This window comes from Alosa pseudoharengus, unplaced genomic scaffold (genome assembly GCF_046254945.1).
Source record: "Alosa pseudoharengus isolate Yale_2024_CS ecotype anadromous, Long Island Sound unplaced genomic scaffold, YU_APseudo_1.1 YU_APseudo_1.1_scf_4, whole genome shotgun sequence".
NCBI lineage: Eukaryota > Metazoa > Chordata > Actinopteri > Clupeiformes > Clupeidae > Alosa > Alosa pseudoharengus.
The window spans coordinates 19,726,623-19,739,787 of NW_027468774.1; the positions used below are offsets into that span (position 1 = coordinate 19,726,623).

The 13,165-nt window shown below is 41.3% G+C and overlaps 2 protein-coding genes across 2 annotated transcripts; one reads left to right on the forward strand and one right to left on the reverse strand.

Moving 5' to 3' along the window:
- Position 1: 1 nt before the first annotated feature.
- nup85 (nucleoporin 85) lies at positions 2-7,170 on the reverse strand. The gene is made up of 19 exons (XM_076265180.1): positions 7,023-7,170; positions 6,549-6,642; positions 6,296-6,458; positions 6,109-6,179; positions 5,934-5,977; positions 5,732-5,801; positions 5,328-5,449; positions 5,076-5,210; positions 4,347-4,469; positions 4,085-4,216; positions 3,854-3,960; positions 3,565-3,648; positions 3,385-3,450; positions 2,995-3,146; positions 1,500-1,617; positions 1,305-1,405; positions 937-1,088; positions 664-759; positions 2-237 (listed from the first exon to the last, which is right to left on the reverse strand). The coding sequence occupies exons 1-19, from the start codon at positions 7,053-7,055 to the stop codon at positions 139-141; spliced, it is 1,962 nt and encodes a 653-aa protein (XP_076121295.1). The 5' UTR covers positions 7,056-7,170; the 3' UTR covers positions 2-138.
- Positions 7,171-8,124: 954 nt separating this feature from the next.
- On the forward strand, positions 8,125-13,053 carry LOC143101895 (small ubiquitin-related modifier 2). Its single transcript, XM_076265181.1, has 4 exons — positions 8,125-8,214; positions 9,072-9,203; positions 9,454-9,525; positions 11,439-13,053. Exons 1-4 carry the CDS (start codon positions 8,194-8,196, stop codon positions 11,499-11,501), a joined length of 288 nt encoding a protein of 95 aa, XP_076121296.1. The 5' UTR covers positions 8,125-8,193; the 3' UTR covers positions 11,502-13,053.
- The last annotated feature ends 112 nt before the right edge of the window (positions 13,054-13,165 follow it).

Below are 13,165 nucleotides of genomic sequence, written 5' to 3' on the forward strand. Positions count from 1 at the left end.
CTCTTACAAATGTGTACAAACTAGGTACATTTTATTATCAAGGATTCAGCCCTTATTATATATATACACACACACACACACAGTACAAAATGGCAAACATACAAATAATAAACACAGTTAAGCCTCAACTCCAGCACATCAAGCTTCCACGGTGCCCTCCTTCACAATCGCCATGGCGAGGTTCCGAGCCAACGCCAGTCTGAGGAGCTCGATCTTTGTGGTCTCAAGGTCTTCCTCCTGGAGAGACATTTTAAGAGCCATGTAGGTTAGACTACTGCATGTCCTTAATTACTAGAAACAGCCTTTATTCTTATATTCAAGTGGAGACTCTTGGGGAGGTGAGAACATGAATGTACACCATACAGTAGGTGTAAAATATGGGGGGTTGGAGTTGTAACGCCTGCGAATAGTCAATCGATCAATCAGTCAGTTCCTCACCGGCTTAAACACAATCAACCTCCACCTGAAATAGCTCACCACCTAACTCTATTTCAATTTCTAGGAAATTATGTATGTGTGCATGAAGTGTTACCTAGTTAGCCATTACTGAGACAGGCTGTTTTTAGTTTCAGCCCCTGTAAATTAATTGACATGAAGGCCTTTATTATTCGTGTGGCACTTGTGAAACATGATCAGGAGCCTGCCCGAGGATGGCCTACACACCTGCATGGGTCGGTCAGGGTTGGGTGGGGCCTTTCCAGAGGTCAGCTCCTCCAAGCAGAACATCAGCTCATGTGTTTGATCCACTGAGAAGATCACCTGTGCCATAAAAAAAAAAAAAAACATGGGAAGGTCAGAAGAACATTCTGGTTATGAACATGACCCTGGTTCTCTGAAGGAGAACACAAGGCGCAACCTTTTGGGATATAGCCGATGGCTGAAAGAGAATTACCACGACAGTCACAGCAAGAGAGCAGATTAGATGTATATACATACCTCTTTCTGTTCAAGCAGTGGCAGTGCGTCGATAAGCAGGGTCATCCAGAAGCTATGAGGGGCAATCTTAGCAGTCATGAGGGACAGCAGGAGCTTGGCAGCCTCCGTGAAGCGCTTCTCTCCATACAGCCTGTGGAACTCCCGGTATTTACCTAAACGTTCCGGCAAAGCACCACATGTTCAGGTGAGGCATTTTAAGGATACCCTATGTGAAACCGGGTATTCGGGTGCACTACAGTTTAGTTGTGGTCTCCAGATGTCAGTGCGCAAATGTCACTAAAGATGGATTTATTAATAGAGCATAATCAAAAAATGCATATATGCACTGGTTTGCCATTCTGGATGTCCCACTATGTCCCAGTGCCTACCAAGGAAGGTGAGTCTGTCGCTCAGTAGCATGGCTGGCCCCAGGTTGTCAATCAGGTCCAGGTCAGAGAAGGTTCCGCGGGAGCAATAGTCCTGAAGGAACCTGAGGGAGTGAAGCACCATCAGGGTATTCAGATTCCTGACCGTGCATGTTATAATGTACACAACAAGAGTAAATGGTGGTGGGGTGTTTTTACCTTTCTGAAATGAGCGTGGCGAAAGCAGCATCTTTGGCCCGGATGGTCCAGGAGAGGGCAGAGCCCAGCCGGTTGTTCCGGAGCGCCCGCTTGGCCATGATCTTACAGATGCTGCGCACTGTACAACAACCAGAATACAACTTGGAATAAAACACATCTTTTACATGTATGTATTACATGTATAGAAACCCATTGTATATGCTATCATATATTACATAGTAGCATATGGGCTTCTTTCAGGCAGAGTCCTGCACGGGTTGGGGTACCCGACGGGTGACCTGCACATTTTGATGAAACGGGTGAAAAATATTCTACTGTGTCGGGTGCGGGTCGGGTCGAACACGGGGGGGACACGGGTCTAAATCGGAATGAGCCTTTCATAAACATCACGTGCGTATGCGTAACAATATGTTAGTAACACATCCTAAATAATATGCCTGCAATTCAAGTTGATAAAAGCATTTGAAATGCATATTTCGTGTGTAACCTACGTGCCTTCCCAAAACTCTCTAGGCACCTATACTTTCACTTTTAAAAATCACATGCACACTTTTAGTCTGATCTGCCTGTAGTCTTTCAGAACTAAGTGGCTGCTTACATTCATTAAAAACACCTAAAGATGACTCTTTTGACATTTTGTCATGGTGGAGAGAGCATGCTCGTTTATTTTCCAATATCGCTTAGATTGTGAGATCTATTGCCATCCCTGTAAGCGAGCCAGATTTCTCCTATGCGTGGGAAAAGGTAGGCCACATTTTTTCCCATCCAATCTTGCACTCAAATAATATTTATATTTGCCGATAGTTGCATAAAGTTTCATAGGCTAATGCATAATCCGGTGTAGGCTATGACCGACCCATTCCTTCATTTAATGTAGGCTAGCCTAGGCTACCACCTGACTGCAGTTAATCTAACTTTAATGATGTGTGTGCAGGGCGGTGTTTAAATCCTAAATTAGGCATTTGCGTGGCGATAGCCTTGTAGCCGCATCTGCTTGAAGAAATGTGATCACTCTGAGTGTTGTATTGTGGTAGCCTAGGCTACTTTTCATCATGTAGGATAGGCCTGTCAACTTCAGCTGAAGTTGGATCTGCAGTGTTAATGGTTGTGTAATTAGTTCCTTAAACGTCGTAAGTCGCGTACGGGTGTCGGTTTTATTTAATGCGGGTCGGGTCGGATACGGAATTTAACTAGCTCTGGTGTCGGATAACGGGTCGGATGCGGTTTTAAACATGACGGGTACGGGTGGGTGCGGATTTTTAAAAATGGACCCGTGCAGGACTCTGCTTCAGGGACTCATAAACTTTATGAACACTATTATAAACTGTTGGAGTAGAAGAGAAAAGATATAATGACGAGCGCTTTAAGGCAGCAAGTTTTGTAGCTAGTAGAGGAGTAAACAAAAGAATTTCCACTCTACGCTTTGAGAAAATCTCTATATGGGGGATATGTGTGGGTGAAGCTGTGTGTAATGGGTGCGCCAGCAGAGGTTTACCCTGTTCGTTCATCTGCCTCTTCTCACAGATGCGCAGCACCTTCAGGGCCTTCCGCTCCGTGTCCAGGGGCACGCGCTCGATCAGCAGCTCCAGGTACACCCGCCCGAAACCCTGGCAGTGGTCAAAGTAGTCCACTGCCAACTGCCACAGACTGGTCCAGGCAAAGAACATCATTCAGCCTCATGCTTACACTGGTATTACAACATGACCTGAATGGCCTCTAAAGATCAGACTTGAAATGACTCTCCCTTCCCCCAAACACATCCCATTCTCCAGGGACGTGCTTCAACGGACTGTACTCATAACCTTTTAGACATGAAAATCTAAATATGCTGATCTGTGCCCAAATGCTGAGCTTGCTCAGACTGCAAAAAGCAAAGGACGCCCACCTGTGATGTGTGAACAGACCCGAGGCGTACTCCAGAAGCAGGAACTCCCGCAGGTTTGAGCCAAAGCTAAAGACACCACAGAACACACAGGGGAGGGACATCAGTCGTGAGGAACTGTGTTGGATGAAGCGCTGCTATTTATTTGAAGTGTGTGACTGACTAGGTAACAGAAAAACCTACTGAAGATTATGGGACTGCAGCAGCTTGCAGTGATGCAACAGATCAGTTAAGTGGGCAACAAACCACCAGTTGTTGAGAGCAATGCTGAAAACAAATACACAGAGAAATATTGAGATATATAAACTAATGTCTTTTATCCAGGAAAGAGAACAAACAGCAGTTACAGTGTAGCATTTCTTTCAAAACAATGGCATGCCTTTGAGGGGATTTGGCAGTTTATTTAATGACCTGTGAATATTCCAAATCCAAGTTGTGTTCAGTGTTAGTTATACAGTACGTGAGGGCCCACCTGCAGTCTTTTATGACTTGGTGAATGTCAAATTCAAAAGCTGCGAGAAGAATGCTGTCCAAGGGCTCAGGGGGACTTTGGGAGTCCAGGAACCTGTCCATGCACATCTGTAAAACACAAAATGCTGAATCTCTCTCTCTCTCTCTCTCATGCTCACATATATAAAGCTCTTCGGAAACTCAAAACACATGGGACAGTGTTCTCCCTGAGATTTAGTGAGGGGGTACGCACCTGTGCGTAGTAGTGTAGGTCGATGGGCTTGACTGTGGGGTGAGTATAGAGTAGTCTGGTCACCACATAGTGATACCAGGTGCTCAGCAGCTCCTTGTGCTCCAGAAGCGTGTCATCGTCACCCAGCAGGATCTGAGGAAGCAGTTTGCACACACACAGCATCATACATTTATGAACTGTACTTTACTGTCTGGTTGTAGTGGTTGACCTAATGATAGACATGACCTGATACACTAAGAACACAAATCTTGACCACCCTCACCTTACAGATGGTCTCCAGGTGTGGGTTGCTGGCGAAGGAGTTGTCCTGAAGGCTGGCGTCACACTCCTCATGCCATTGTCTCCACTTCACCTCAAACTCGGTCAGCGTCTGTGTGCTGCTTGGCTGCAGAGGAAAGGGGGCATATACATACAGTATAGAACATTTGTGCAAGAACAAGCCACTACAACATTAGTGATCTAAGATACTTGTTTCCTTGCAATGTGCCAAGCTCGATTGACCTAGAAACAAATGAGTTTGTTAAACAAGGGCCTAGTTATCCTATTTTGATGTTCTGATATCCATGTCACTTGAACGTCACAAGGTACATTGACAGGTCTTCCAACTAAAGATCATTCACCAAATCCATTATAGTTGCAAACTATTACAATTAACGTTTTGAATCTACAATTACATTAGGTTAACTTATCAAGACTATGATCCATAAACTAACCAACAATATTAATAATAGTCTGGCCTTCCACGAGAGTTTAATTGATTAAAAGCTGCTACCATATTCATAACAACAGTCACCTCTCTTGATAGACAATCTCCTAAATATCTAAGCAATCTCTATATCTATTCTCTTGCCTCCTTGTAAATCTTTTTTCAATGGTGTCGCAATAAAAATAAACTTTTTATTACCGTCACATCACACATTTCCCTGGCAAAATGGCAATGGCTGCAATATCCAGCTAGCTAAGAAAAGCAGAGCTTAAGATTGGTGCTTACATTGTAAATTGGCATCTTCTGAAGTAGGCTGTCCATGCGCTTGAATGTGGTCTGCGCAGCAGGCTGCAGCACAGCCTGTTTAGCTAGCATAGACCGAGCCTCCTCCATCCTCCCCTGCAGCACAAAACTGATCACCTGGCAGGGGTTAGAGACAGAGACAGTGAGACACCCACGTGCCACCACACAGGCATCAGACTACAGACTACAGACGTGGCTTAGGCAGGATGAGGAGCAGGAGAGCCACATACATACCACATCCCAGAAAAACTGGTGGCGTGTGGGACTCTCACAACGCAGGACGTCCTGAGCCTTTTCATCCACCTCTGCTTTGTGGAGCCGTACCCAGTCCAACAGATGAAGCAGCAAGGAGCCAGCTGAAGAAAAACAGAGATGCAGCAGCTAGGATTCAGAATGGGACTTTCAATAATATCAGCTCAACCCAGCAAATAGTTCACATTCTCTTTACTACAGCAAGTTTTAAAGTGCAAAAAAAAAAACATTTGTTCAGTAAAGGTTTTTGCCAGGAAACTTGCAAAAGCTCCATTAAAACACTCCTGCCCAGGCACTGACTAACTGCCCAGCAAACCCACCCCATTCCTGCTAGAGCAGTTTGTGTTACGTGTCACTACACCAGGGGAGAAAGGCACAAACTCTACCTGGAGCAGCATCAATGAAGAGCACCTCACAGAGGTTCCAGATGAGCTCCACAGCCAGAAGAATAGACACCTGCAATGAAAGGAAGGGTTTTTGTAAATAGATTTGTATAGAAATGTGTGTAATGTAATGTATGTAGAGAAAGTGTACCGCTCAGGTATGACCATATGCATACGGTGCTTTTCAAGACAATCAGTTCTATACCTGGTTGCCATACTGTGCTGCTAGTGCAGGATCTCGAGTTGACACTGGAGAGGAAAGTGAGACAAAGAAATGTCATTTTTCCCCAAATAAGGAAACAAATGGTAAAGTCAAAGTCCTTATATTTAGAGGCTCTGAAGTGGGGCCCATATACTAGAGCACTACTAGGAAGAGATACCTGCAATTTGTTGGAGCTCTTCCATGCACGCTCTTATAACAGACCTGTAGTTTTTGCTGATACTCACAAATCTGCAGGAGGATGATTAAAAGTACAGAAAATGAATTACAATTACCCCAACTTGTAAACAATGGGAATAATATATAAAGAAGAATCTATATAGAAGTAAACAATATATTGGCCTTACTGTGGCTTTTTGTTTTTGCTTGGCAAATCATCTCTGATATTCTGAAGTCCAACAAAGATGTGATGGGACTCATTGAAGAGCTTGCGCAAAATTGGAGAATATATGTCTTCATCTTTCCTCACTACCTGTACGTCTGGACAGCTCGGTCCCACTGGTTGTTTACCTGTTATATATTCAGTACAATGTATTTAATCCGAAAACGTTACAGAGCTTGAGAACACGGTCTACACGGGGTTCTCAATATCTGACTCACCTGCGGCTTTGTGACTTGTCTCATAAACTAGGATGTCTCCGGGTCCCCATACGAAGCCAATGTGTTTTTCTTTTGAGTTTATTCCTGGGATAAACTGCAAAAATATGTTTGTTTTCACATGTGCACCAGCTGCAACAGGATAAGTACACAATACTTTTCTAAAATGGCTGAATATGCGACATTTTCATTCAACAAATATGAACGAGTTAACGTTAACTAACGTTAACTGTTACTTACAGATACGTAACTAACGTTAAATAAATAAGTTCACGTCAATTCTGCGGCCATCATCTTGTTCTTTTAGATATAGTTACCCATTATAGGCAACACAAGAACGATAAATTACATTTTAGCTGTATCTTGGAAAGTAAGCGGTGATAGACAGACAGGCTAACATTGACGTTTAGTTAGCAGCACGTTAGGGGAAGGAGCATTTATGGATAGAAGAACGTTGATCTTAGATCTAGTACTTACAGTAATTGTTGGCTCTACATCTACCTCCTCCATTTAGTCAATATTGTTTTAAAAATATTTGCGAGATGAGATCTCTTGTAATGCGAATGGCCAAGAATTATGTCAAGTTCACTGCATTCACTGCCTTCACTGTGCACGAACTAGCCGCCTCAACTACAAGGACCTCAAGTAGTGCATCTTAGCGCCTGATCAAAATGGAATGCAACATTTTCTTAAAAATATCTCGCCCTATCACTGATCAAATTATGTATAATATTTAAATGAAGATTAAAAATAATATGTGGTAGAAATGATCACAACCGACAATGAGGGGGGAAAAACACTTTTCACTATGATCACTGATAACTAGTTAACAGAATAATTTCCATTAGGCTACCATTCATAGGCTTCCAGTTACACCTTTAACAACGCACTAAAGATAAGTAAAGTAGATGAATTGGGGTGAATATCCTTTATCCTAAAATGTTTATATTAACTTGACATGCATGTGGATGTTAACTAACTCATATTGTAAAGTGTGCTTTAATGGGAACTATCTTAAATGAAACATTAGTTGTGTATTTCATACCTTAATAACATCCCACAGATGAATTCTTAACTTGAATTATACTTAGCCAGGTCATAAACAAGATGGCTACAGTAGCAAGAAGGCATGGTGTTACCTGTGACTAGCTTCATTTTGATTAACAATGTGTTAACATTAACATTTAGTTAACATGCTTCTATATGTGACAATGTTACATGAGCTACTTAGGCTAATAAGAAACAAATATTGCCATGTTGAACAGATTTTTGCAATGACATGTTATTCATAAAACATGGATTGTTGTGCGCGTTCACGTGAATAGCGCGACCAAACCACACCTCCTAAGTGACATCACAGATCTTCATGAAAAGACAACAAAACAACTCATTGGCTGTTTTAAAACATTTCAACATGGGAATTCACTGGAGTGATGGCAGCTAGTCTCCATTAGTGAGAATGGAGCTAAATTGGATGGAATGCCGTATTGATTTTAGACAAAAATTATGTTTGGGTGAAAATGCGCGTTCCCTCGTGAACGCGCACGTAAGATCGGCTTTAAATGGGGGGGGGGGGGGGCGTACGCGCGCGCACGTTGACTCTTTGTGTAGCAGCAGGGTAAGAGAAGCCCAAATACAATTAGCTACCATGGCCGACGAAAAGCCCAAGGTGAGTGAATTTTAAGATTTCTTGCTGCTCAACTTTTACTCATTAAATGCAATATGAATGAAATAAAATTAAACTTCTGACAGGTCTTTGGGGGGGAGGGGAGATATTCCCCTTAGTGGATAAATACTGCAACTACTCCTTTGGAAACACCGGAAGAAACGTGAACGCGCTTGCAAAGGCGCGCAGTTAGCATTTTAGCTTTTCTGTTGTAGGAAACAAGCTAATTGAATAGCTCTAGAAATATATCTTTATCTATGAACGATATATGCACGAGTGCAAATACATAATATTCCAAAATCACTTTCTATAGGATGTTAGTTCATCGCCTGTTAACTTTCACCTCATGTAGCCTAGTGGTTTAAGATTTTGGCTGACAGAGCTAACCAGTTTTCTGGCTAAATTTAATTCAGCCAGCCAATAGTGTAGCATTGACCAACATGAGTGCTTCACTATCCGATTCTATGCTGTACTAGTAGTCATAATCATTGGTAAATTGAAGGTGTCTTGATAATTTTGTTATCTCGAGTAACATTGTTAGGTGTTCGTATTAAGAAGTTGCCCAGAACGATATTTGACTTACAAGCACGGGTTAATGTTATGGAACATGTGGAACAGTTACATTATGCAACAGTGCTTTCTTAAAATCATGTAGCCTAACTGAGTCTCAGTCTCCCTCACTCAGATATGAACTTTTAGAACTTTAACGTTATGTTAATCATATTTTGTTTAGAGAGGGTTTATTTGTGCGTGCCTGAACTTTAAGTCACATAGGGAAGTGGGCTGTGTACGAATGTGCTATTGAAAAAAAAGATTCAGGTGACCCGGTTGAATCGTATGCATATGCTTGTATTTCGCAGGAGGGAGTGAAGACGGAAAATAATGAACACATCAATCTCAAAGTGGCTGGACAGGATGGCTCAGTAGTGCAGTTCAAAATCAAGAGACACACACCACTCAGTAAACTGATGAAGGCATACTGTGAAAGACAGGTGAGGTGCAAATAAAGTCAAATTCTCAGGGTGGAAGTTGGTGCAGCAGCAGTGAAGTAGGCCTATGTGAACTTGTGGTAATGGTTGTGCTTAATTGTTTGTAAATCAAATAGTCAAGGAAGACAAAATAAAAATAACAACCCTGTCACCTGGTGCATGACATCAATAGCTAAGCATTTGAATATGCTGCAAATATAAAGTTATAAATATATTTGCAAATATAAATGTAAATGTAGGTTTGTCATTTCAGGGTCTGACTATGAGGCAAATTCGATTCCGGTTTGATGGACAGCCCATAAATGAGACAGACACGCCTTCACAGGTAATTAAATCCAATCAGAGCCATAGAAAGAGAGAGTTGCGGCACTCTTTGATGTCGCTGCCACATGAACAAAAGTTCCAAAACAAGTGTTGAATTGCTGTATCGCAGGCGGGTGGGATGTACTTCTGGATGCTGGAGGGCGTAATCTAGTAACTCATTGACTACTGACCAAGTGATTGGCCGTTTACAGTTCCAAAACTCCCATAATCCAGCAACTGGCATGGAAAAGCGCCTCCATCTTTTTCCATGGTCTCTTAGGGGAGTGTCCCCACTCAATTTTCTCTACCACTCTGAATCCAATGACCCGTCTCAGTCTGACTTGCCCACACACAGGTCACTTAAACCATCCTGTGTAATTTAGTCTTATCTTGAGCAGAGTTCGAATTACACTATGGCAATTGGGGGAGGGGGGGGGGTCTTTTCAATTCAAATATCAAGGGTGTAATACTAGCCTGGGTGCCAGTCCGAACTTAGTCCTGCCCACAACATTTGAGATCGGGAAGTTCGGTCTGGCATTGCTCCATTGTGGAGCAAGTATGCTCGCCCTAGATGGGCGAACCAATCAAATCGGGCTTTACGATGATGGACAGGTGAGCAACAGCGCCTGGTCTATCATGTCATCTGAGCACGCTTAGATTAGGTTTAAGTGTTAAACAAAAACACTGTGGCTAGAAGGAGACATGGCTTTTAAAACCCCATATGGAAAATGCATAATATTATATAATGAGGTTTTATCACTGAAAACGATTATTTCTGAAAACTTTGGCCAAAGTTGAGATGTGGGAAAACTCGTGGTTTCACTTTCATCAAAAAACAGCACTGTTGCATTGTGACATGTTCCCTCGTTAGTTTGAAATCTCTGATTTCCCAGCTGTTTAACATGTTTGTAGCATATCAGTGTTCAACAGAATTATTTTTCAAACCGGAGGGGATATAGGCTATCAGTTTTTCCTAATAGCCTACCCTACTACGTATCTCTTAGATTTCGCTAATGAGTGTTGTAGGCTATAGGAGTTATTGACGGCACTAACTTTTACAAAAGACCAGAAAACAATGTTAAGGCATTTGTGGAGAAGAAGGATGGTTTGTGTGTTTTCTTCCTACACCTCACGGTAAGCTATTTTGTTGCTCTGATTGGTTAGGTCTATCCAATTAAGTGCAGAGGAATCCCCCCCCCCCCCCCTGTATCGGTTGAAACACGCCCCATAATTACGTCCCAATGGAGCAGTATCATACTCATATTCTGACTAGAATTTAGTATGACTACGTCATGCTAGTGTAATACACTTGTGTGTATTAAATGTAGCAAACCCCCACGAGTCTAGTTACGCTAGGCTAGGCTAAATCAACACACACTAAGGTATGCATGAACATCAACAGAGAATAGCCTATAGGCAGTTACACAGGCAAGATTCAGAAGTAAAAAAAAAAGCAATACAAGCCAGGGAAGATGTACATATAATATTATTATTGCAATCCCTCAAACTGTAAATAAATATTACATTTTTGAATGTTCAATTAGGGCTTAGAACATAGACTTCTCCTGTAATATAGAATAAAGACATTCATCTTTTATCTAAACTATTTTTTTAACCTTTTGAAATCCAAATAAGGAATTGATAGGAACTGGAATTGATAAGCAGATTCAGAATCGGAAATCATACAGTTTGAGCAATACTCAACCCCTAATCACAATTTTAAGTGGGGTAGATGCACAGAGAGTATTGATCCTTTGTCCTGTTTGTATAGTATATCACAACATTTAAGATGCTCAGTAAACTCATTGTAAAAGGTGGCCTGGTAAACCAACTCATTCGCAAAGTGAAAGTAGAAGTGAGGATTTGACTCGCAGGAGTTAAAGCAGATTTTTTGCAACATAAAACATAAAAACTGAATCAATGTTTTCTTGGCAGCTGGAAATGGAGGATGAAGACACAATTGATGTTTTTCAGCAACAGACCGGAGGCCTCTTCTAAAAGGGTGAAGAATGTTCCTCTTCTCCACCCTTCCAACTTATACAGCTGCACCTCCTCACTTTTCCCAATATCATGTTCGAGCTGAATCCGTTCTAAAGTAGACCATCTCACAGTTTAATGGATCTGCTGTTATACATTGGGGCTCTGTTTGTTTCATTTAGATTTTTTTCTTTTTGTACATATATTAATTTTGCAAGGCCAATGCTACATCTGAAAATGTTTAAGTGTATCGCTGCATAATGTTCCAAGCTCACTATCCTGGCACAGTTGGCTTTTACTAGAGGTTAGGTTTCAGATATGTTGGTGTTTTGTGCTGTGAGGAAACAAAAGAGTCCAATAGGAAGTAAGTAAACTTGGGTTTCTCTGTTGTGTCCATGCATCGCTAGTGTTCCTATACTTCAGTCACATGTTAGCCACATTGCTATCTCATTGGATTTTTGGTAGCCATATCCAGCCTTATCTTTTATAAACTATACTAATAGGTTTTAAGTAAACATGAGCTTAACTTTAAGTAAGGTTGCTGATTCCTTTGTCCAAAGCTGCACATCACACAATATACATTATTACTACATTATTATCTCTCATACTCTTAATTCAACTCATCGCCATGGTATTAGCTTGCAATTATTTTATAACTGAGGTGGAGATGGCTGGTGCTATACAAACCAAATCCTTTGGCTGACAAATTAGGTTAGTTCTAAAACCATTTGCAATAAATTTGTGACATATGCACTATCCTGTTACCGTGAACCAAATCTGTATATGTGTACGGAATTCTGCACTGTACCTAAATAGATGTTAGAATAAGGTTAAGATGGACACGCATACAAATACAAAATTGCATCTTATCTAATTAGGGTTAGATAAATTAAATGAGACGCAATGGAAAAGCAGGGTAGCGGACAGGAGGGCGCTTGACGAGGTATGGACACAAATAAATCATTGCTTCCATTGGACAAGAATATATGAACAAATATCTCCATTTATACATGTATATGATTGGAACTGTAAAACCCTAACTTTTGTTCATAACCATACGTGTATTTTGTTTTGGTGGAATGGTGAGTTGAGAATGAGTGGCACCCCATACAAAAAAGAGATTTATATACCAGCACACCAGTATTTACATGACATGATATGGAGAGAGAACCACACAACCTTTATTTTGAACGCTTGTACAGTCATTTGTTTGATTTGCTTCCTGACAGTCTTCAGGTCATGATTAGCCTTACAGTCAATTTCAGAAAGTTGCGTACCACTTTAGAAGCCATAAGCCGTTTTGATTATGACCGGCAGGGGTTCGACCGTTTGCCTCATTCCCTGAAATTAGAGTGGCTCCACACTTCTGTTCTGTTTCATAAGATTTTATATCTTTATATTTTAAATACAAATATATACAGTATAAAGTAGCAGTCGTGGATAGTATGGAACTGGTTGGATTAGGATGGAAACAAAATAAGGAAAACCCTAAAGGATGTTTAATTCAAGATGAGTATCTGTATTGTTGAATACATTTCTTGTTTAAATAAAGTTGTTCATTTTTTAAATATAATTCTAATTCCTTGACTTCTGAGAGGTTGTGGTCAGCACAAACAATCTCTATAAGTTATATTTATCAGGACAGACAGCCATGAGCTGCAGACAGCAGTGTGTGTGGGGGATTT

Excerpts from the sequence above, each read along its gene's own strand:
- nup85 (XM_076265180.1), bottom strand. The coding sequence starts at position 7,055 with ATGGAGGAGGTAGATGTAGAGCCAACAATTACT. Across the intron at positions 6,180-6,295 it reads AGCAAAAACAAAAAGCCACA|ATTTGTGAGTATCAGCAAAA; the intron begins GTAAGGCCAATA and ends ATCCTCCTGCAG. Across the intron at positions 3,147-3,384 it reads GGTCTGTTCACACATCACAG|TCTGTGGCAGTTGGCAGTGG; the intron begins GTGGGCGTCCTT and ends TGCCTGGACCAG.
- LOC143101895 (XM_076265181.1), top strand. The coding sequence starts at position 8,194 with ATGGCCGACGAAAAGCCCAAG. Across the intron at positions 8,215-9,071 it reads TGGCCGACGAAAAGCCCAAG|GAGGGAGTGAAGACGGAAAA; the intron begins GTGAGTGAATTT and ends TGTATTTCGCAG. Across the intron at positions 9,204-9,453 it reads AGGCATACTGTGAAAGACAG|GGTCTGACTATGAGGCAAAT; the intron begins GTGAGGTGCAAA and ends TTGTCATTTCAG.